Raw genomic sequence first — 25,771 nt, forward strand, 5'->3', positions numbered from 1 at the left:
GAAAGATCTGTGAGTAGCTACCTTACAGAACAATGTATGAACTGTATACTGGTAATCTAAAGTAGATCAAACATTATTCTAAAACATCACAGCTCAAAACAAGCATGTATTTTCCTATAACTTCTGTTGGGAGCAACTTCTGTGGGTGGCTCATGGTCTGTAATGAGGTTGCCATCAAGTTGATGGTTGCAGTTACAGTTATCTGATGGCTAGACTGGATCAGGAGGGCCCTCCTAAAAGATGTCTGAATCCTGTATCTATTGACAAAAGCTTCTATTCCATGTCATACCAGCCTCTCCACTAGGCTGCCTGAATGTCATCATAACATGGCAGTTGGCTTCTCCCAGGAAAAGTGAGAGGCAGGAGGAATCTGTAATGCTTTTTTGGACAAACTCTTAAAAGTCATCCATAGTGATTTCACCACATGTTATTTGTTAGAAGAAAGTCACTAAATTTAGCTCTTACTCAAGGAGAGAGGAATTAAGGTCTACCTTGGTTATTTGTTATTTGTGGACATATTTAAAAACCTCCACATTGAAAAATGCAGACACCTCTTGCATATGCAATCGTCTGACATAGCACAAAATAAACACTCCAAAAATAGAAAGCAAAAATCCTATCTCAAAACCCAGAACACAGAACTATACAAAGATAATACAGAAGACAGAAGAATATGACACATTACTCATTTTCATTTATGTGATATATTGAAAACATTTAAAAAGCAAACTTAATCCTTTTAGGACTATAAGTCAAATATATCTAAAATTAGGTTATGAGGAGTTTTTTTTTTCCTTAAAAGACTACTACTACCGTGAAATGAGAAGGGTATATGAATCTCTATCTTGGAGTAAATCTTTTGAAATTTTAAGGGATATGAAGTTTGTGAAACTGAACCAGACATAAAAATAGCTATCAAGGATGCATTGATAAAAAAAAAACAACAGTATAGCTTTGGTTACTTGGTCCTTCCTTTTAGTTATAGGATCCCAAAATAGAGACAAGAAGGCTTATTTGTATCTGTCACTGTCAATAATGTCACAGAATTGTTTTTTAGTAACTGAAAGAGCTCATGATCATAACAGTTCCCTGTGCAATTTCAAAGAACTTCTCATGCTATGCATCTGCTTTTAGGTTTAGTATTGCCAAGAAATGATTCAGTAGCCTTTAGTGAAATAAGCATTCTAATTCTGAGTATGAAAATAGCTACATTCATTACCAGCTTAATCACAAAATGAAATATTGGCTTACAATGATAAAAACATTATTTTGTGAAGTAAAAATTATGAGTCAATATATTTCCAACATTCCTAAGATACTTCCTTGAAAAGGTGTTCCCGGGTCAGTGTTCATCCGGTGAGAAAACTGATTGATTAGTGTGAATTTACGGGACAGTGTGAAAAAACGTCAGGAAGTAATCCTGTGGGTAATTATTGCACATAAAAGACCTCCTGTTGTCAAACTGTCAGTTACACTGAGGAAAATTACTCATACCATCCCGCACCTGCCTTTTTTAGAGCTGTTCATTCTGCTTTATGTTTTGCAGGAATAGCATATTCAAATTCTGGAAACTCTGAAGGGTAAAAAGTTTGTGTGTTTTCCTGCCAGTCGGATTGGTCTACAGAGAGTCAAGTGCTGGCCACAGGTCAAGAACTCATCTGGGGCTGCCAGAGCCTCAGTTCCTTCCTTGGGAAAATAACTTCCTGGGCTTCTTTCTGAAATTAGGACTGGGTTTCAAGAAAGATTAATCTAAGATGTGAAAGCAGAAGATGAAGCTCTTGGAAGCTAAAGTGTTGCTTTAGCTGATTTCTATTAGTGAGAACATGCAAAAAGGGATGGTCTATCAAGAGGAGGCTCCACATCTTTTAGGAAGATGTGTCAAGGTCCTTTTATAAACCAGCCTATGGAATAGATGCTAGAAGAAAAAAATCCTTCCCAGTTCTGAGATCCTTCATACCCCTGCACAATCCAATATCTCTGAGCAAAGACATTTATAAAATGGTTTTCTAAGGAGACATTACAATGCAGTGAAGAAGACATATCATTCTCTCCAGATGTCCCAGGGGAGTAAAGGTAACACCTTTCCTTTCCTTCCCCTCCCCTCCCTGGAGATTTGCTTACATTCCAGAATAAAGATAGGTTCTCAGTTTCTTTCTTCCTTCCTTCCTTCCTTCCTACCTATCTTCCTTCCTTCCTTCCTTCTTTCCTCCCTCCCTCTCTCCCTCCCCACCCCCCTCTTTCTCATTTGCTGGAAGAAAAGATATGCAGCCCTATAAAAGAGTTTCCTGATTTGGGAATTTTCTCTCCCTTAATATATCCAACTGCCTGCACAGAACGCTTAGGCTCTCTATTCAGGACACAATGGAACTATGGTTCAGGGAATTGACACAAGATATCTCTCTAGCTGCTGCACTGGATGTCAGAAATAAATGGTTTCAGTCTGACCAGTGGTCTGGTGTTTCCTGCAGATAGAATAAAACTTAGAGCATTCATGCCTTCTGATTTAACAATAGGACATAATTTTGTGGTCATATTTGCAAATACCATCTACCATGCTAATAAATAGGGAACAAAGGGAACAGGATATGAAGGAATATTTTTACTGATCTAACTGGATTGATTAGTAATCTCAGATGGAAACCAAGAGATACGTAAAATATATAAATAGATTACTCTTGGAAGGAGAAGTGACATGGAAACTTTCTTTGAGGGCTGAGATGTGGCTCAGTGGTAGAGTACCTGCCATCCCAGAATGTGTGAAACCCTGGGTTCATTCTCCAGTGCCATGAAGGATAAAAAGGAAATATTTTTTAATGGTCATCTATTTTCATAGATGAGAAAACTGGATGATTCCCTAGGATCTCTAATGTCAAGTAAAAGAGAATATGCTATAGGTTACTGTCCCCAGAACATTCTAGAGGTTATTTGAACAGCCCAGTTTCTTTTAAAAAGTATGGGAAAGAACAGACCCACCTTCAGAACAGGCCCAGCAACCCACAGAGGGGCAGAGCCGCCCCATGCGCCTGCAAGGTAGGTGGACCTGCGACCCACCAGCAGAACAGGACCAGTGACCCGCCAGTGTGGTAGACACATCCCCCCGGTTGGGGGAAGGACAGAGCCGCCGCACGCCTGCAAGGTAGACAGACCTGCAACCAACAGACAGAACAGGCCCAGCGGCCCACGCCTGCAAGGTAGGCGAAACTGTGACCACCAACAGAACAGGCCCAGTGGCCTGTCGGCGTGGTAGGCACATTACTCCAATTGGAGGAGGGGCAGAGCCGCCGCCCGCGCCTCTGAGGGAGACTTTGCAACTATACAAGAGCAATATAAATATATAGGGGGAAAATTCAATAACACAACACTCTCACCAAGCAGAAAGAAACGCGAACAGTATGATAAGACAAGGAAAGAAAGGACCACAAGCAATGCAGGTCAACTCAACATTAGAAGAGGTAATATCTGCAGCTGATGGAATGTCAGATAAAGAATTCAGGATATACATGCTTCAGGTATCTGGAGTCTCAAGGAAGAAATTAGACAGCAAAATCAAACAATGAAAGATCACTTCGACAATGAATTACATAAACAAATCCAAGAAGCAAAAGATCAATGATATAGGGAGATAGAGGTTATAAAAAACAAACAGAAATCCTAGAAATGCAGGAAGCAATAAACTAACTTAAAAACTCAATTGAGAATACTACCAGCAGAGTAGAACACTTAGAAGATAGAACATCAGACAATGAAGACAAAGTATTTCAACTTGAAAAGAACAAAGACAGCTCAGCAAGACTGTTAAGAAACCATGAGCAGAACATCCAAGAAATATGGGATAACATAAAGAGACCAAACTTAAGAGTCATTGGGATACAGGAAGGTATAGAGTTCCAAACCAAAGGAATGAGCAATCTATTCAATGAAATAATACTAGAAAACTTCCCAGACTTGAAGAATGAGACAGAATCCCAAATCCTAGAAGCCTACAGGACGCCAAATGTGCAAAATCATAAGAGATCCACACCTAGACACATTATAATGAAGATGCCCAACATACAGAATAAAGAGAGAATTTTAAAAGCTACAAGAGAAAGGAAGCAGATTACATTTAGGGGTAAACCAATCAGGATAACAGCTGATCTTTCAACACAGACTCTGAAAGCTAAAAGATCCTGGAATAACATATTCAAACACTAAAAGAAAATGGGTTCCAACCAAGAATTGTGTATCCAGCGAAATTAAGCTTCAGGATGGAAGATGAAATTAAAACCTTCCACGATAAACAAAAGTTAAAAGAATTTGCAGCTAGAAAACCATCTATCGAAAAAATCCTAGGCAAAACATTACAGGAAGAGAAAATGGAAAATAACAATGAAAACCAACAGTGGGAGGTAGAACAGTAAGGGGGGGAAAAATAATCAAAGAGGAAAACAAACCATGTTTAGTAACATAAATAAACAAATATAGCTGGAAAAACAACCCATATCTCAATAATAACCCTAAATGTTAATGGCTTAAACTCACCAATTAAGAGACACAGGCTAATAGAATGGATCACAAAACAAGATCCAATAATATGCTGCCTACAGGAGACACATTTGATAGGAAAAGACATACATAGACTGAAGGTGAAAGGTTGGGAAAAATCATATCACTCATATGGACTTCGGAAACAAGCAGGAGTGTCCATACTCATATCAAATAAAATAGATTTCAAGCCAAAGTTAATAAAAAGGGATAAAGAGGGACACTATATACTGCTCAAGGGAACCATACACCAACAAGACATAACAATCATAAATATATATGCCCCAAATAATGGTGCAGCTATGTTCATCAAACAAACTCTTCTCAAGTTCAAGAGTCTAATAGACCACCATACAATAATCATGGGAGACTTCAACACACCTCTCTCACCACTGGACAGATCTTCCAAACAAAAGTTGAATAAGGAAACTATAAAACTCAATAACACAATTAATAACATAGACTTAATTGACATATATAGAATATACCACCCAACATCAAGCAGTTACACTTTGTCTCAGCAGCATATGGATCCTTCTCAAAAATAGATCATATATTATGTCACAGGGCAACTCTTAGACAACATAAAGGATTAGAGATAATACCATGCATCTTATCTGATCATAATGGAATGAAACTGAAAATCAACGATAAAAGAAGGAAGGAAAAATCATGCATCACTTGGAGAATGAACAATAGGTTACTGAATGATCAATGGGTTATAGAAGACATCAAGGATGAAATTAAAAAATTCTTAGAGATAAATGAAAACACAGATACAACATATCGGAATCTATGGGACACATTGAAAGCAGTTCTAAGAGGAAAATTCATTGCTTGGAGTTCATTCCTTAAAAAAATAAAAAACCAACAAATAAATGATCTCATACTTCATCTCAAAATCCTAGAAAAAGAAGAGCAAAACAACAGCAAAAGAAGTAGAAGGCAAGAAATAATTAAAATCAGAGCTGAAATTAATGAAATCGAAACAAAGGAAACAATTGAAAAAATTGACAAAACTAAAAGTTGGTTCTTTGAAAAAATAAATAAAATCAACAGACCCTTAGCCATGATAACAAAGAGAAGAAGAGAGAGAACTCAAATTACTAGCATACGGTATGAAAAAGGCAATATCAAATCAGACACTTCAGAAATACAGAAGATAATCAGAAATTATTTTGAATCCTTATACTCCAATAAAATAGAAGATTGTGAAGGCATCAATAAATTTCTTAAGTCATATGATCTGCCCAGATTGAGTCAGGAGGATATAGACAACCTAAACAGACCAATATCAATGGAGGAAATGGAAGAAACCATCAAAAGAATACCAACTAAGAAAAGCCCAGGACCGGATGGGTAAACAGCAGAGTTTTACAAAACCTTTAAAGAGGAACTAATACCAATACTTTTCAAGCTATTCCAGGAAATAGAAAAAGAGGGAGAACTTCCAAATTCATTCTACAAGGCCAACATCACCCTGATTCCTAAACCAGACAAAGACACTTCAAAGAAAGAAAACTACAGACCAATATCTCAAATGAACCTAGATGCAAAAATCCTCAATAAAATTCTGGCGAATCGGATACAAAAACATATGAAAAAAATGTGCACCATGATCAAGTAGGATTCATCCCTGGGATGCAAGGCTTGTTCAATATACGGAAATCAATAAATGTTATTCACCATATCAATTGACTTAAAGATAAGAACCATATGATTGTCTCAATAGATGCAGAAAAAGCATTCGACAAAGTACAGCATCCCTTTATATTCAAAACTCTAGAAAAACTAGGGATAACAGGAACATACCTCAATATTGTAAAAGCAATTTATGCTAAGCCACAGGCTAGAATCATTCTGAATGGAGAAAAATTGAAGGCATTCCCTCTAAAATCTGGAACAAGACAGGATGCCCTCTCTCACCACTTCTGTTTAACATAGTTCTCGAAACACTGGCCAGAGCAATTAGACAGACAAAAGAAATTAAAGGCATAAAAATAGAAAAAAAAAGAACTTAAATTATCACTATTTGCAGATGACATGATTCTATACCTAGCAGACCCAAAAGGGTCTACAAAGAAACTATTAGAGCTAATAAATAAATTCAGCAAAGTGGCAGGATATAAAATCAACACGCATAAATCAAAGGCATTCCTGTATATCCGCGACAAATCCTCTGAAATGGAAATGAGGACAACCACTCCATTCACAATATCCTCAAAAAAAATAAAATACTTGGGAATCAACCTAACAAAAGAGGTGAAAGACTTATACAATGAAAACTACAGAACCCTAAAGAGAGAAATAGAAGAAGATCTTAGAAGATGGAAAATATACCCTGTTCATGGATAGGCAGAACTAACATCATCAAAATGGCGATATTACCAAAAGTTCTCTATAGGTTTAATGCCATGCCAATCAAAATCCCAATGGCATTTCTTGTAGAAATATATAAAGCAATTATGAAATTCATATGGAAAAATAAAAGACTCAGAATAGCAAAAACAACTCTAAGCAGGAAGTGTGAATTAGGCGGTATAGCGATACCAGACCTCAAACTATACTACAGAGCAATAGTAACAAAAACAGCATGGTACCGGTACCAAAACAGGTGGGTAGACCAATGGTACAGAATAGAGGACACAGAAACCAATCCACAATACTACAACTATCTTATATTTGATAAAGGGGCTAAAAGCATGAAATGGAGGAAGGATAGCATCTTCAACAAATGGTGTTGGGAAAACTGGAAATCCATATGCAACAAAATGAAACTGAATCCCTTTCTCTCACCATGCACAAAAGTTAACTCAAAATGGATCAAGGAGCTTGATATCAAATCAGAGACACGGCATCTGATACTAGAAAAAGTTGGCTACGATCTATATACTGTGGGGTCGGGCTCCAAATTCCTCAATAGGACACCCATAGCACAAGAGTTAATAACTAGAATCAACAAATGGGACTTACTCAAACTAAAAAGTTTTTTCTCAGCAAAAGAAACAATAAGAGAGGTAAATAGGGAGCCTACATCATGGGAACAAATCTTTACTCCTCACACTTCAGATAGAGCCCTAATATCCAGAGTATACAAAGAACTCAAAAAATTAAACGATAAGAAAATGAATAACCCAATCAACAAATGGGCCAAGGACCTGAACAGACACTTCTCAGAGGAGGACATACAATCAATCAACAAGTACATGAAAAAATGCTCACCATCTCTAGCAGTCAGAGAAATGCAAATCAAAACCACCCTAAGATACCATCTCACTCCAGTAAGATTGGCAGCCATTATGAAGTCAAACAACAACAAGTGCTGGAGAGGATGTGGGGAAAAGGGTACACTTGTACATTGCTGGTGGGACTGCAAATTGGTGCAGCCAATTTGGAAAGCAGTATGGAGATTTCTTGGAAAGCTGGGAATGGAACCACCATTTGACCCAGCTATTCCTCTTCTATTCCTCTTCTCGGTCTATTCCCTAAAGACCTAAAAAGAGCATGCTACAGGGACACTGCTACATCGATGTTCATAGCAGCACAATTCACAGTATCAAGACTGTGGAACCAACCTAGATGCCCTTTAATAGATGAATGGATTTTAAAAATGTGGCATTTATACACAATGGAGTATTACTCTGCATTAAAAAATGACAAATCATAGAATTTTCAGGGAAATGGATGGCATTAGAACAGATTATGCTAAGTGAAGCTAGCCAATCCCTAAAAAACAAATGCCAAATGTTTTCTTTGATATAAGGAGAGTAACTAAGAACAGAGTTGGGAGAAAGAGCATGAGAAGAAGATTAACATTAAACATGGGTGAGAGGTGGGAGGGAAAAGGAGAGAGAAGGGAAATTGCATGGAAATGGAGGGAGACCCTCATGGTTATACAAAATTACATACAAGAGGAAGTGAGGGGAAAGGGGAAAAAAACAAGGGGGAGAAATGAATTACAGTAGATGGGGTAGAGAGAGAAGATGGGAGGGGAGGGGTTAGGGATAGTAGAGGATAGGAAAGGCAGCAGAATACAATAGACACTAGTATGGCAATACGTAAAAACGTGGATGTGTAACTGATGTGATTCTGCAATCTGTATATGGAGTAAAAATGGGAGTTCATAACCCACTTGAATCAAAGTGTGAAATATGATATGTCAAGAATTATGTAATGTTTTGAACAACCAACAATAAAAATTAAAGGAAAAAAATAAAATAAAATACTTTACAATAAAAAATAAATAAATAAAATTAAAAAAAATTAAAAGTATGGGAAAATTACATTCATAGATACAGCAGGCGAATTTTATATTAAATAGTGAAGTTCCAAATTTCAAAAAGAGTTGAAGATTAGGGTCTATAATCAAAGACCCACCATAATCAGTCTATTCCTTATTTGTTATTCCTATGAGTATGGATTTATGTCATGCTAATGTTAAATATCAAATCTAGTTTTTCTTTGCCTCATTTTCCCTTTGTACCTTTACTAAGCCATTAGCTACAAACTACCACTATTAGAATTGTTGCCCATGCTTGCCTTCTTCATTAGATTATGAATCTCTGGAATTGAGAAGAATATCTTAGTTACTTTCATGCCTCTCAAATTAACATGATATTTTGAAGAGAGTGGGTGCTCAGTATTTAGGAACACTAACTTAATTCCCCAATAATCATATCCATCAAGAGCCAATAGCTGCTGCTTTTTATGAATGGTTAATGGTAATTGCCTACATTTTATTCTTCACTTAATTAATACCAAATATAAATTTTTAATGGCACATTGTTCTGCATTATGCTGTCTGCACATATTTAAAGCCTGTTGTCTACTGATCATTTGTAATGCAGATAGTTAATTATTTAAATGGCCTAATACTGGTGTAAAGGCATCCAAAAAAGAAAGAGTAAAATTGCAAATCATGCTATGCCTAGAAACCTGCAGTCCTTCCACTCCCAGGCCTGCCCAGCACCACATGCTTGTCTGCTGGCTTTACCATATTTGTCAGTCTTCTCTCCAAGGGCATCAACTGTGCCATCTGGATGCAGACGGACAAACCCTCCAGTCAGCCTGTTGTAGAACTGAAGGGTATTTCCTTTTGTAAACTTCCAGCTTTCTGCAGCCCACTAAAAACAAAAATACCAAGTGAGAAAATACCAAGAGAAGAAATTACAAAGTAATGTCTCTTACTAAACATTATACACTCTTCTGTTTTAACACCTCAAATAGTTATCTGAACATGGTTTGTACTAAATAGTTTAAAGCCCAAAGCAAAATCTCACTGTTTCTTTTCTCTGAAGTTCTAGCTTCTTCCCTGAGAAGATAAAAGAGAGGATCATGAAGGTTAGTAGTGTCATGCTTTCTTCCATCATCATAAAATATAATTTTCCAAAAAAAAAACATTTGTAAATAACACTCACTTGCAGAGAAGATACCGTTAGTCCTGGCATACAGTTCTCTGACAATTTTACCATCATCTTCTCCTTGATCCAGCCATCTGTGGAAAGAAAAGTGCATCCGTTATTTTCAGGCTTTATATTTACTCAAACTATTAGCGAATATCTACTCTAGTCAGAAAAAACTGAATAGCTGGATCTGGGAGGAGTACTGTATACCTACTTGATAAAGGCAAAATAGTACAGAATGGAACAGGAAATCCCAGAATGATCACAAGAGTGCAAGGAAGAAGAAGCTGCCATCTGGTAAGGATCACATGTTTTCCCTAATGCACAGGGGAGTTAATCAGTCATCCTGCTATTTGAAAAGGTCACAGACAGTACATCCATTGGACCAATTGTTTTACTCTGTTCTTGCAGCACCAATTCCAGTCAGTTATTACTGGTTCCATATAGAAAGAGGCAAAAAGTGTTTTCAAAAAGACAAATCTATCACCACTGCTGGCATAATAACAAAATGTCAAGACCTATGGACAACAAGTTATCACTGTCATTGCCATTTTACAAGCCAAATGCAAAATTTAGCATGCACATTTGTTATTTTTGAAAGGAAATTGGAACCAACTTAAAAGAAAGTATGTTTTCTTGTCAGAGATTTTCATTCTCCTTACTAATGTGTAGAGGGAAATAAAAAAAATTTTAAATATATTTTAATAAACATTAAATTTATATCATCAGGAATGATAATAAACATAATAGATACATTTCTCCATAGAAGCACAAGTCCCTAAGATTAATGTTCATTAAAGTGATTCAACAAAGCACCTGTTACCAGGAATAATTCAATAAGCTACCTAGTTCTCAAAAGCACATGAACATAAAATTGACTAATTATAATCTGTTCCATGTAAAAACACACAAACCTGTGACAGAAGAAAGCGTAGTCACGATTTGTTGTGGGATCCTTGACCACAACATCATCAAGAAACCAGCCGTTTCCTAAACACAAATTAAAGAAAGAAAAATATAATGTAAATATATATGGTCCAGGGATTACTTCAAGTTTTGAGAAATTGCTTGTTACTTCCAAACATACAAAAAAGTCTTATGCAACATAAAACTTTAGTACTTCATAAAAAAACAAATTATAACAGAAGTAACTGTATGAAACATACATATGTCTTATACATGCAACAAACACAGCATTATTTTAAAACTTCATATTTTTATAAATATTTTAATATGATTTTCCAAATAAATGAAAATAGGATAATTTCTCCATTGCTCTTGATTTTATAAACTATATTGATAATCCTGAACTTAATCTTCCAGAGAATATATATTTGATGAGTTAGTAGTATCTTATATTTCCAGAAAATTATTAAAGCTTATTAAAGTTTATATGGACTAAGTCTATATAAATAAAATAAATGTTTTGATCAGATAAAAATGAACAGTTATTCAGAAACCCTGTCTCTGTCTGTAACTTGGGATGGGTTCTGACTGAGGAATACATGAGTCATAATTATCTCACATGTGTGTTTCTCTTGAATTCACAAAGAACTTTGGAATATGTGAACTAATTTAGTCCTGATAATTATACAATGACAGGCATTATAGTTCTCAGCTCTCCAATTAAAAGCCAAAGACTGGCATAGTTCATTGAAAAACAAGACCCAATTACATATTGTATTCAAAAGACTCATCTTACAGGCAAAGGCAGCCACAGACTGAAAGTAAAAGGATGGAAAATTATATTCCATGCAAATAGAGCCTAAATGCAAGCAATAGTAGCTACTCTCGTATCCAACAAAGGGGACATCAAGCCAAAATTAATCAGAAGAGACAAAGGGGGTCACTTTATAAGGGTAAAGTGAAAAAAAAATTCAGCAAAGATACATAATAATGATAAATATTTATGCCCCAAACACTAGTGTATCTAATTACTTAAGACAAACACTACTCAAAGACCTATACAGACCCCAATACAATAATACTGGGCAATTTTAATACACCTCTCTTACCAACAGATAGGTGGTTATCCTAACATAAAATCAGTAAAAAACTCTTTAAACCTAAAAAAAATATAATAAATTGTGCTAACAAGTGTCTATAGAATATTTCATCCAATAACAGCAAAATTCATTTTTTTTCAAATTTCATTGAATCCTCTCCAAAATATACCATATTGTAGATCACAAAGCAAGTCTTAACAAATTAAAAAATTTTGTCATAAGCCCTTGCATCTTATCAGATCATAATGGAATATAATTAAAAATCAATAGCAAAACAACTATGGAAACTACTTATTAATAAAGAGATTGAAGGATATACTTTTGGATGATGAATGAAACAAAGATGAAAATAGAATATAAAATTTAAAATTTCTAGAATCAACTGAGAGTAGAGACAACATATCAGAATCTCTGGAACATTTTATGAAGGAAGATCTAAGAGAAAATGTAAGAACAAGATTTCCTACATAAAAAAAAAATCAAAAATATCCCCCAAAAAGCTAAAAATGCATCTCAAGGTTCAATAAAAACAAAAACAAATCAAACTCAAAACCAGTATAAGAAAGTATTAATATCAAAGCTGAAATTAATGATATATAAAGTGGAAAAGTAATGAAAAAGGTTAATGAAACAAAAAGCTGATTCTTTGAAAAGATAAACAAGTTTGATAAATCCTTAGCCAAACTAACCAACAGAAAAAAGACCCAAATTAGCAAAAAAAGAGATAAATATGAGATATCACAACAGACATCTGAAAAACAGAGGCTCTTAAGAACTACTTTGAAAACTTATATTCCAATAAATTTGAAAATCCAAAAGAAATGGATAAATTTAGACACATAAGACCTACCAAAATCAAACCAAGAAAGCATAAACACACCAACAAGCAATCAACTTGAAGCACCAGTAAAAATTCTTTCAAAAAACAAAAGCCCAGCTAAATTCTATCAGTCCTTTAAAGAAGAACAATGTAAATTCTCCTGATTCTGTGAAATAGAAAGGTACCCTCCTATGAAGCCAGTATCACCCTGATTCCAAAACCAGATAAGGACATGTCAAGGATAGAAATCTACAGACCAGTATTCCTGATGAACATAAATGAAAAAATCTTTAATAAAAAAACTAGTAATTTGTATTCAGAAACACATTAAGAAGACTACAAATCATGATCAAGTTGGTTTCATTCCAAAGACACAAGGAAGGTTCAACAAATGCAAATCAATAAACAAACAGAATTAAGTACAATCATCCTATGATCATCTCAAGAGATGTAGAATAATCTTCACCAAATTCAACACCCATTCATTTTCAACTACTGAAGAAATGAGGGATACTAGGAACTTACCTTAACATCATAAAGGTTATATATGAAAAACCCAAAGCCAACATCATACTGAATAGGGAAAAACTGAAAATATTTCCTCTAAAGTCAGGAACCAGAAAAGGATGCCCATGCTCACCATTCCTATCCAATAGCACTTAAAATTTTAGCTGGAACATTTAGGCAAGAAAAGGAAATAAACAGAATAGGAAAGGAAAAAGTCAAATTATCACTGTTTGCAGATGATATGATCCTATATTTAGAAGACCCAAAAAGCCTATCAAAAGATTTCTAGAGCTAATAAATGAATCCAGTAAAGTAACAGGATAAAAAATTAACAAACAAAAATTAACAACAATGTTTATATACACTAATAATTAGTTCAATGAAAAAGAATTTAGGAAAACAATCCCATTCACAATAGGCTTAAAAACAAAACGAAATTAAAAAAATACCTTAGGACTAAATCTAACCAAAAAGGTAAAGGACCTCTACAATGAAAATTATCAAACTCCAAAGAAAGAAATTTAAAAAGGCATTAGAATATGGAAAGACCTCCCATGTTCTCAGACAGACAGAATTAATATTGTTAAAATGGTCATATTGCAAAAGCAATCTATAGATTTGATGCAAACCCCACCAAACTACCAAGAATGTTATTCCCAAAACTTTAAAAAATAAAGTCCTAAAATTCATATGGAAGAATAAAACACCCAGAATAGCCAAAGCAATTCTGAGCAATAAAATCAATGCTGGAGACATCACAATACCCAATTTTAAACTATATTACAGAGCTATTCTAACAAAACAGCATGGTATGACAAGAATTAATAATGGGGTAGCATCAAATTAAAAGGTTTCTTCACATTAAAGGAAATAAAATCATGAAGAGACAGCCCTCACAATGGGAGAAAACTTTTGCCAACTACTCATCTGACAGAGGATCAATATCCAGAATTTATGACTCAAAAAACTTAACACTAAAAAATGACCCATCCAATAAATGCACAAATGAAATAAACAGACACTTCTCAAAATAAAAAAAAAATAGATGGCCAACAAATATATGAAAAAATGTTCAACATCTTTAGCAATCAGGGAGATGCAAATCAAAACCACATCAAGAGTTCATCTCACTTCAGTTAGAATGACTATCATCAAGAATACAAATAATAAATGCTGGTGAGGATTTGGGAAACAATTAACACTCATATATTGTTGGAGGGACTGGATATTAGTACAACCACTGTGGAGTCTGTCTTCAAAAGACTAAGAATGGAACCACCGTATAACCCAACGAAACAATTTCTCAGTCTTTGTCCAAAAGAATTAAAGTGAGCATACTTATAGGAATACATGTATAGCCATGTTTATAGCAGCACAATTCACTATATCTAAGTATGGAACCAGGCCAGGTGTCTGTCGATAAATGAATGAACAAAACAAAGTGGTGCCTATCCACAATGGAGTTTTACTCAGCCATAAAGAATGAAGTCATGTTATTTTTTCCTGGAGTTCTATCCAGAAAAATGAACTGGAAAACATCATACTAAGTAAAATACACTAGACTCAGAAAATCAAGGATCACGTGTTTTCTCTCATAAATGGAAATTACTGAGAAATTCTACTGATGTTCCTTATCATAAAAATAAAAGGGAAACCAGGAGAATAGAAAATAGGAATTAAATAAAGGGCAGACAGAAGGGGAAAGAGAGAAATGAGGGAATGAATTAGACCAAATTATCCTATGTGCGGGTACAATGTATTAAAATAAAGCCTAATATTATGTATAATTATAATTCATCAATAAAAATATTTTATAAAATAACACTTTATAAATTAATAAGTTCATCTAAAAGTATTTATGTACAAATATATTGTCTACATTTTTCCCCCATAAGTGAAAAAGACCCAGGACTGAAATTAGAAAGAGAAAAGATGAGTTCATAAAGAAATCCAAGCTATCTCTGAAAGATTAGGCAGAAAGAATAGGAGTCAACAAAGTAATATTAAATTCCACTGAATGTGTTACTTTCTTAATATAATGCACAGAATGAGTGGTTTTCTAATATTCAAAACATTATTCATTACTTAATATAATGTTTATTTTATACTGGATTGGGTTTTTTAAAAAAATAGACCAAAAAAGGCATTGAAATAATATAAAATTTTAGCACCTACTTAAAAAAACAACACTATAGGTACTTTATACATTTTCAATGCCTATGTACAGCCCTTCTATATGTCATAAATATGGATCCTGCCATGTAAGAGTTTGGTGCTCTGCTGTGGTACACAGAAGCGAGGTGCTTACTGCATTGTTTCCTTTGTCTAGTTATAAAAAAAAAATGGACTACATTTCTCAGTCTCTCTTGAAATTAGGTAGAGATCCATGACTCATTTCTTGCCAAAGAAATGAAAACAAAAACAAGGTACATCACTTGCAGACCTAGCCTTGAAACACACCCTTCAAGAATCTCTGACCAGCTCCACCTTCTGTAGGGACCTTGGAAGCCAGAGAGCACCTGAAGTCTCTGCAAATCGAGTGGACCCAGAGCTGTGGTGCCCTGCTCCAAGAATAGCTGCCTGAGAGAATTTCAAGCTGGCATCAGACTGCTGTATGAATAACAAACAAACCCGTGCTGCATGGAACCTCTCAGCATTTGAGGTGATTGTTATTCCAGCTAGTGAGCATTGATTACCCAAGACATGTATCTACATTGTTCACTTGACATTATACATGAGTATTCCCACATTTTTCCTAAATATTATTAGCCATTGCTTTTAAAGTTCTGTAACATTTCTGTGTACTGATGTAACACATAAAATATATTTCCTATAAATCATCTGAGCCTGCTCCTTTTCTTGGACAACATTTCTTTAATAAGTTTCTCTATTTCTTCTTTAGCCTATCTAAACTTTATATCTTTATCAATTTTGGTAACCAGTGCATCCCTAGGAAATTATACATTTCATCAGAGCTTTTTTAAATGTACCTGCATAGAGGCCTAAAAAGTATCTAGTAATTTTTTTTCCTGTTTTAACAGCTCCTTTTCCATTGTCATTTCTCATTTTGTATGTTTGTGCTTTCACCCTTTCTCCTCTTGATAATGTTAGCTGGTAGCTTGTCTATTTTGGTAATTAAAAAAAAAAAACTTAAAACAACTTCAAGAATTATATTGCTTTCAGACCTAAGTCCCTCTAAAACCATGACACCTAGAATCAAGTAGGTACTTTGATTATGAAACCAGATACTCAGCTTCAGAATTCATGATAATTCACATTGTTTTCTTCTCATGACCTCATATAGTTGACTCACTCTGAGCTGTCAACCAAAACACCTAAGTAATTTATTCCATTCTGATGTTAAATCATATCTCCTCTATTTCTATATTTGCAAAATTGGTTTTCTTAATCTATATTTGCCTTTAATTTCCCAGTAATTAATATATATAATTATATATAATTAACATTATATATAATATATATAATTTTTTTCTATTATGAGATAGGGAAATTTGGTATTATGCCTAATAAATCCACAATTTTGATCATAATATTTTATTTATGTTTATCAATTCTTTTGGCTACCTTTCTGGAAACAGAATTCTTGAGTAGAACTAGTGTGGTTTTCAAATAACACTAAGTAATATTACTCACAAAATATTACATTACTTGACCACAATTCTTTTCCTCTCAACCTACCCCATTCCATATATTTTGGCCTTGGCCTTTTGATTTATTCATCATAGCTGCAGACTGAGCAATCTAGATGTCTTTCAATAGGTGAATGGTTAAACAAACTGAGGGAGGCTGGAGTTGTGGCTCAGCAGTAGAGTGCTCACTTTGAACATGGGAGGCTCTGGGTTTGATACTCAGCACCACATACACATAAATAAATAAAATAAGGATGTTGTGTTCAACTACAGCTAAAAATAAATAAATAAAAATATTTTAAAAAAATAAGGGAGCTCATGTATAATGGCATAATTTGGCATGAACATACTATATATACAGAGTTATGAAAAATTGTTCTGTGAATGGATAATTATGATTGTAATGCATTCCACTATTGTCATGTATGTAAGAAATAAAAAAAAAATAAACAAACTGAGGGAAATTCATACTTTGGAGTACAAAAGGCAATTTTTTAAAAATCAACTATTGATAAATACAACTTGAATGAGTCTCTAGGAAATTATAAAGAAAAAAGCCAAAACTAAAAGATTACATAATATATAATTCAATTTTTATAGCTCTCAAGAAATTTTAGAAATAAAGTATAGATTAACAGGTACCAGAAGTTAAGAACAAGGGATAGGAGAAGGAGAAAGAAGAAGGGATGTTAATGTAGCAAAAAGGCAAGAAGAGAAACATAATATTGAGGTAGTATAATTTTATGTCCTACTATATCAATAACCACATACTGGTAACAATATTGTACTACAGCTTTGTAAGATGCTAACATTAGTGGAAACTGAGTAAAAGGTGCAGATAAATTTCTCTGTATTATTCATGAAATTACATTTGAAAATATAAAATTAGAGATTCAAGATGACAGGTTAGAGAAAGCCTGCATTCCTAATTGCTCTGTAGCTTGGGAGTCAAGCAACAGGTGTACTGTTTCATAGAGAGGCAGGTGAAAGTGGCATTTCATTAAAATTCAGTATTGGACAACGACTCAGAAATTTGAATGCACTAAACAAAGAAGAAAGTACACAGAAGCCCTTAACCTCTGGGGTAACTAACTCCAGGTAGATAGGGTCAGAATTGAATTAAACCGTAAGACACATGATGGGTGTCCACCAAACACAGGAATGACACAGAGGGAGGAAAACCCATTGAAAAGATTTGGTAAGGAAAATCCTAAGATCAGAAAAGCAGCCTGAACTTACTTAGCTGATCCAGAGGCTGCACCATGAATGAGTGTACGAAAAGTGCTCTGTATTTCTCAACTGGCAAGCAGAAAGCTGCAGGCATCAGTAATCTTGAGGTAGCCACTCTGTAGCTACTGCTGTGGGATCCTAGAGATCACAGCAAACGCTGCCATATCGCACCAACAAGTGCCTACCTTGTGGCCTAGGGTGTACACAGCAGAGGAGAGTTAACTAGGCACAGAGAGATTGTACCCAGGGGTATTCAAGTCAGAAAAAAAGAAAGGGAGCCCAACTCAGCATTTTCTTTGAGTCTAGCCATTCATGTGATCAGCAGGAGAGGGCTGGAAATCTGAAGAGGTGGATAAGAATCCACTCAGGGACTAAGCCTGGGAAGACTCTGGGGGCAGCAGAGCGTATAGAGGATTGGCTCGCCTGCCCCAGGATCAGACTTCCTGGAGGTTCCTGAGATCCAGAATCCCAGCAGAGATAGGCAACTTTGGGCCCTACAGGTCTGTTGATCTAGTCTCCGTAGAGCAGATACCAAAAAAAAAAAAAAAAAAAAAAAAAAAAGACCCTAAGGCCTGATTAGACCTAAGCACCAATGACAGGAACTCCACTCATAGAACCCTGCTGCAGTCCCATCCTGGGAGTGCATTGATCTGGTCTGTGCAAACAGAACTCCAATTGTCAGTACCTCCCCCTCCACCCTACCTTACACTGGACAGGAGGGAAGCTGAGAGTTATTTCAACCTGCTTCAGTCTTAGGCTGTTTATTGAGCAATAAAAGAAGAAGGGGTTAAAAAAAAAACTGTGTTCTTATTGCCCCATCCCCTCTCTGTTTATAGCCCAAGAAGAAATGAAAAGGACAGTTGGGCATAGGCAGTTACCGTCTATTCTCTTATTTCGACTACCTCATTGGAGATGATTCCTCTCCTTGATTCTCCCTTTATATTGTTTTCCCTATTTTCCCTCCTCCTTCCTTATAACCATAAACTACTACATCCCTCTATCTGTCACCTTTTTAACACTGTAAACTCTTTTCTATCTTCTTATCACATATTCCTTTCTCTTAACTACATTTTCCCCATCTCTTGGAAGTAATTGATTTATATAACCCCTGCCCTCACCATTCATGCTGTTGCCATTATTACTGCTGTGGATGACATGACACCTGTTGTATATGCTTTAAAGCCAGATCTACTTCATGGTTGTTGATTGTTTTGTTGCTATTGACAATTGCTGACCTCCCCTTTCTTGCTTTTGAGGGAATTCATGTTATAGATCTCACAGTAGGAATTGGGTATTTATTTTAAGGCTGCATATTGCTTGCATCAGTTGTTAGGATTGTTTGTTTCTCTCTATTCTGTGAGGTGCTGAGAACCTACGAGGACACTACAAATTCACAAGGAAGAGACTTTGCTGCTGAACTGAACTTAGACAAAAGATAATAACCTTGCTCTACATACAAATGAATCATACACAAACTTCAACTGTACTTTAATACAAAGAATAAAAGAGACAAAAACCCAAACCAATGACTAGGCCCCAAGTAGGATATAGACAGATCTTCTGGTCCCACTCATAGACATCCACTATTACCAAAATAGTAATAATAATAATAATAATAATAATAATAATAAAAACACAAAGCCTATGGATACCACACTTACAAGTGGGGGGGGGTCTCACCTAGATTACTCAAGGACACTTTGGCAAAAGAAGTCTACACCCTAAAAAGGTCAACACATAATAGAGGAAGAGAAATCCTTCCTAAAAGATGCATAAAATCCATCACAGGAATACAAGAAATACTTAAAAACTAGATAACACAACATCTCATAAAGTTCATACTTCACCAGAAACTAACCCCAAAGATGCTGAAGTAGAGGAAATATCAACAAAAAATTTTAAAGATTCATATGAATGATCAATGAATTCCAAGAGAACACATAAAAACAACTGAGTGAATTAAGGAAGTCATTACAGGACATGAATGAGAAATTCAAGGAGACAGAAATATTAAAAAATAACCAAACAAAAATACTGGATTAAAGATACAATGAATCAAATAAAACTTTCAATTGAAACTCTCTAATACAGTAGACTAGGCTGAAGATAGAATTTCAGAGCTGGAAGAAAAAGTGGAAATCCTTGAACATTCAGACAGAATAAAAGAAAAGAAGTAATCATGATCAGAATATACAAGAACTCTGGGATAATCTTAAAAGACCCAATTTAAGAATCATCAAAATTGAGAAAGGTTATAAGATATAGGCTAATGGAATGGAAAACCTCTTTAGGGAAATAATAACAGAAAATTTTCTAAAACTTGAAAATGAGATGAACATCCAAATATAGGAGGCATTCAAAATCCCAAAGAGAAAGATCAAAAAGGAAACTCCCAACAAGATATTATAATTAATATGCCTAACATAGAGAACAAGGGTAGAATTTTAAAAGACTCCAGAGAAAAGCATCAGGTCACATTTAGATGCAAGGCAATCAGAATAACTTTCTGTCTCAGCACAAACTCTAAAAGCCAGGAGGGTTTGCAATTATGTGTTTCCAGTCCTAAAAGAAAATAACCATCAACCTCTATAGTAACAATATCTACTCAATTCACAAATTCTCTTCTTTTATTCATTCTTTAATCACTTGTGATATTATGATTTATAATAAGGGATGTGTATTTTGTTCTTCTTCCATGTTTCCTGGCACACAGATTCTACACTAAAATTCTTGGAATCTCCAAAAGCGAGATCTTTTAATATGCTATTATATGATTGATAGTATAGAGCCCCTGAATGGGGATTGATCTCCTGAGAAATCCACTTTCAGACCTCCGGGACAGAGAAAAAAGATTGAAAGATGAGCCGATCACCAATGTCCAATAATTTAACTGATCATACATATGTAATGAAGCCTTCATAAAATCCAAAAGAAGAGAGTTTAGGAAGCTTCCAAGGTTGCTGAACATACAGAGTTACCAGGAAGGAGAGGTACCTGGAATGGATTCTTCCCAAATATCTGAGTCCTTGTTCCTTTTCATCTAGATGTTCTTCTGTATCCTTTATAATATCCTTTATGATAAACCAGTAAAGGTTGGTGTTTCCCTGAGTAATGTGAGTTACTCTAGCAAATCACTGAAGAGACTCCAGGGAATCCACAATTTATAACCATTTGATTGTAAACATTTGGTCTGATATTTTTGAGGCCCAGACTTGAAATTAGCATGTGAGATAAGGGCAGTCTCAAAGAGCTAAGCCCTTAAACTCTGGGGTAACTAACCCCAGGTAGATAGGGTCAGAATTGAATTAAGCGGTAAGACACCTGATAGGTATCCACTAGGAAATTTCTGTTGAAGAAAACAACAACAAAAATCCCACTCATTTGGTAAGAGAAGTGTTTTATGTTAAGAGTGTAGTAGGAGAAAACTGGGTTTCCTACAGAACAACACTGGTGGAAGTGAGGTTTTGAATATACCTTTGAACTTCATAAATCACATTATTATTCCTAATAGTCAGTCATGTATTCTCTATGCTGAAAATACTAGAAATCCACAGGTTTGAAGGAGAAAATTTATTTTTATATTCCTATTCATTTAAATCTGTTCAAAGAATTTTCTCCCCACCACCTTCTGAAGGAAATCTAGAAAGTGGATACATATCTCATGTTATCCCTGATGGATTGGTTTTAGGACCACCACCCAACAAGGATGCCAAACTTGATGGATGCGTAAGTCCTATGTATAAAATGGTACAGTATCTACGTGAAGCCTACACATATCCTCCCATATCCTTTAAATCATCTCTAGATATAATACTAAATACAAGGTTAATGCTATATAAAGAGTTATGATACTATATCATTCTAGGAATAACAACAAAAAAATTGTATACACATGTTCAGTACACGTATAATTTTGTGCCTACATTTTCTTTCTTTCTTTTTTGCTTTTATTTTTTTGTTGTGCTGGGCCTCCTAAATACCAAGCAGTCTCACATGGACCCATATTCCAACCCCCCTGCCTTCACTTTGATCTTGACTTCCCAGACTAGAGAACCTCCAGAACCACAGAGCTATAAGAAATGAATTTCTTTTATTCTTTTTTTTTTTGAGGGGGGGTGCGGTTACTGAAGGATAGCCTTTAACTTGTGATTTTCCTGCCTCAGCCATCTGAGAGCTGAATTTACAGGTATGTACCACCACACTCAGCAAAGAAATGCTGTTGGGCTTTATTTTGTTCATTTATTTATACGTGGTGCTAAGAATCGAACCCAGACATGCTGGGCAAGCACCTTAACACTGAGCCACAACCCCAGCCGGGGAATTTCATTCTCAACATGAAAATCATACCTTGACACATTTTAGTCAACAAGTTTGTTATTGTGTGAGTTGTTTTGTTTGTTTTTTATCCTTTTTCGGTATGTCCCTTTTAGCGCTCTGCTTTGTCAATGGAGTCTGTGTATGTCATGGCTGCTTTAAGGAAAACGGATTCTAACAAAGCTGAGAGGAAACATGGGATGAAATATGAGCAAGATGGCAGCAGGAGACACCTCTGAGGCCTCCTTAAAGTACCACAACTGGACAATCACCAGCCTTCCAGGGATATCACCACCAAGTGACCCTACGGCTGCTTCCACTGGTGTGCTGAACACTGCTATTGCCACCGCATACAAATCCCAAATTCCTTCTATTTCTTTGAATCGATTTTTCTAGCAATCCAGGCCTATCCATCAACTTAGCCAAGCCTATGTCATCTTGAAGAGAAACACATCTATTTTAAAAGACATTTGGGGCCAATATTTTTATTTCACACAGTCCATACTTGGAAGTTTGTTTCCTACAACTTTCACACATTATTTTCAAGTCTTGTATAAGATTTCACATAAATAGAGTAGAACCAGACCTTCATTAACTCTGTGGAAGAGCCTTACCTGGGCCAAGTCCATTGTGGCCAATTACAATCTTGTACAAATCTCCAAGGTGTACAGCTTCTAGGAAGAAGGCATCCGTCTATAACCAATCAAAACACAGTACAGTTAGATCTAGATTTTCATTCTGATTTCTATCAAGAGTATAAATTAATATGTAGTAAAAGTTAATTGTAAAAAGTATGTTCTTTGACTAAATATATAAATCCCTCTATATTAGGAAAGTATGAACAAAAGAGTAACATTTGTTTATAGAATATAGTAAATTTTTAAATATATTCCTCTACTTTCTTGAAAATTTTTAGTATGTGAGCATACATTTGGAGACTCTCTACAACTATATTTTTCAAATAATCATAGCATAACAATAATGATTATAAAATATTCTAAAAATTCATACTCATTTCAATGTAAATAACTCATATATATCCTGGCAAACTGTACATTCAGAAAAATGAGGAATTATACCCTATTTGATTCAAATGTATGATATGTAAAGATCATTGTACTGTCATGTGTAACTAATAAAAATAAATAAATAAATAAACAAACAAGCAGAAATTCTCAAATAAAAATTGAAAATGAAAAAAAAACTTTTAGGAACTTTTATGGGCCATTTGAAAATATAATGCTTCTGAAGTAACATTAGGATACTAATACAAAAATATTAGAAATGTATCTCATTTATCTGAAGTCAAATCTGCTGTCAAATAGAAAGGTGCTATGGTCATGCTTCAACAATTTATATACTCAGAAAATAGATGAATGTGAATATCACAGAATATTTTTGATAAAATCTAAGATAATGCTATAGATTTCAGTGTAAGAAAAATACATAATATAGCAAATCTATTGAAAATGACCAAGAAGAAAAATCTTTGCATGGTATAGTATTCTACATGTTTCAAAATATTTTCACATACTTTTGTTTTATCCTCAAAAATTGTTCAGTGACAGCAAAATATCCTTGCTACAGACAATAAAAGTGAGACACAGATCTGGGATTAGAGCTCAGTTTCTCTGACATAGCATAAGACCACTTTCCATTTGAACCACTCTCCCTGGGAGGAAGTGGTCTGTTATAAGTATAAATAATAGGTAACAAAACCATTAGCATTCGTTAGCAAAAATCATAGCTCATGGTTGATATAGTTTAATGGGTAATATTGTCATCCTTTTATCCACCAAACTAATCTGTTAGAGGACTAGTTGGGTCATCAAAGAAACCAAAATATGATGGAAGGAAGAACAGGCAGGCAGGCATGTATACTAAATATTCTGTTTATACTATTAGGTAATAATGGTGGAATAATATAATGCATTCAGTTTCACATTGAACAATGAAAGTTGTATAAATAACTGCCACATTTAACAATCTAGATGGAGATTTAAAAATTAACAACAGCAAGGGGAGACACATGGCAAGTTAGAAAGCTCTAGTCCCTGCTCCCTCCCATGGAGGCAAGTTAACAGTATTACAAGGACTAGAGTACTCTCTTTGATTTAAAGACCACTTAAAGAGCTGTAGCACTCAGGTCAATGTATAATCAAAAAGTGACTCCATCTCAAATATTATGCTAAGCAAAATAAGTTAGACCCCCCCCAAAAAAAAAGGCCGAATGTCTTCTCTGATATATGGATGCTGATTCACAATAAAGTGGGGTGGGGCTAGGGAAGAATAGAGGTATTTTGGATTAAGCAGAGCAGAGTGAAGGGAGGGGAGGGGAGATGGAGGAGATATAAGGAAGGGTAATAGAATGAACCCTACATTATTACCTTATGTATATATGTGATAACACAACCAGTGTGATTCTACACCATGTAGGAACAGAAGAATGAAAAGTTATATTCCCTATATGTACAATGTATCAAAATGCATTCTACTCTCATGTATAACCAATTAGAAAAATGTTTTTAAGAAGTGACTCTATCTCAGTAGAGTAGCAAAACTTAAGGAAGTTTACCTGCCTGTGCCCCACCCCTACCTAGCAGGACAAGAGGAAGGAAACCCTCCATCCCCCAAATCCTCCCTCAAGACAGAAACAAAAGAATGGGGTATGTCCAAAATGTGGCTGCCTAGAGACCGCCCAGAGACTGCTTCAGTCTCCCCTGGCCTAGCGCCATGACAGGAACAACAGCAGGGTTTAAAATCCTAGGAAGAGAGGCTGTGGCTGCAGCCTGTGACGGTTACAGAGATCCTTCAGTACAACAAGCAGGTAACCCAGGGAGTGAGAGATTGTGGGCTTCAGATAAGAAATAGGAGGAATCACTTAAGGAAATTAAGACAGTTAAAAGTATACAAAGAAGACACAGCAGCAGAAAAGGTTTGAGAGCAGAAGAGTGCAAGATTTCCCCTGTCCTCAACAACTATGAGATGCCTGACACTCAACAAGAGATCTCAAGGCCTACAGAGAAGGAGGGAAACAGGACCCAATAAAAGGAACAAAAAAAATTCATAGAAATGTGTTTCACTAAGTTTCCTGGGGGGGGGGAAGGTTTTAAACAACTATCTTAATGATGTTAAATGAGCTAAACACTAACAGACAACTAAAGAAATCAGGAAGATCAGGCCTCAGTAAAATATCAACAAAAGATAGAAGCTACAAGGGACAACCAAATAGAAACACTGCCTACCCCTTTCTCTTCTGCTGCTGATAATAACTGAATTGAAAATGTCACCAGAAGGGTTCTACATCAGACTTGATAA

General features: G+C 35.3%; 1 protein-coding gene across 2 annotated transcripts in view; it reads right to left on the minus strand.

The window, feature by feature from the left end:
• Window positions 1-25,771, minus strand: part of Rp1 (RP1 axonemal microtubule associated) — a 172,214-nt gene that overhangs the window by 79,625 nt on the left and 66,818 nt on the right. For both annotated transcript variants that reach the window (XM_078017164.1, XM_078017165.1), the window contains exons 8-12: window positions 23,068-23,146; window positions 10,841-10,916; window positions 9,942-10,018; window positions 9,804-9,835; window positions 9,518-9,647 (exon numbers count right to left, since the gene is read on the minus strand). In XM_078017164.1, the coding sequence (XP_077873290.1) occupies window positions 9,518-9,647; window positions 9,804-9,835; window positions 9,942-10,018; window positions 10,841-10,916; window positions 23,068-23,146 (394 nt within the window). The remainder of the gene's footprint in view (window positions 1-9,517; window positions 9,648-9,803; window positions 9,836-9,941; window positions 10,019-10,840; window positions 10,917-23,067; window positions 23,147-25,771) is intronic.

This window comes from Ictidomys tridecemlineatus, chromosome 7, assembly GCF_052094955.1.
Source record: "Ictidomys tridecemlineatus isolate mIctTri1 chromosome 7, mIctTri1.hap1, whole genome shotgun sequence".
Taxonomy (NCBI): Eukaryota; Metazoa; Chordata; class Mammalia; order Rodentia; family Sciuridae; genus Ictidomys; species Ictidomys tridecemlineatus.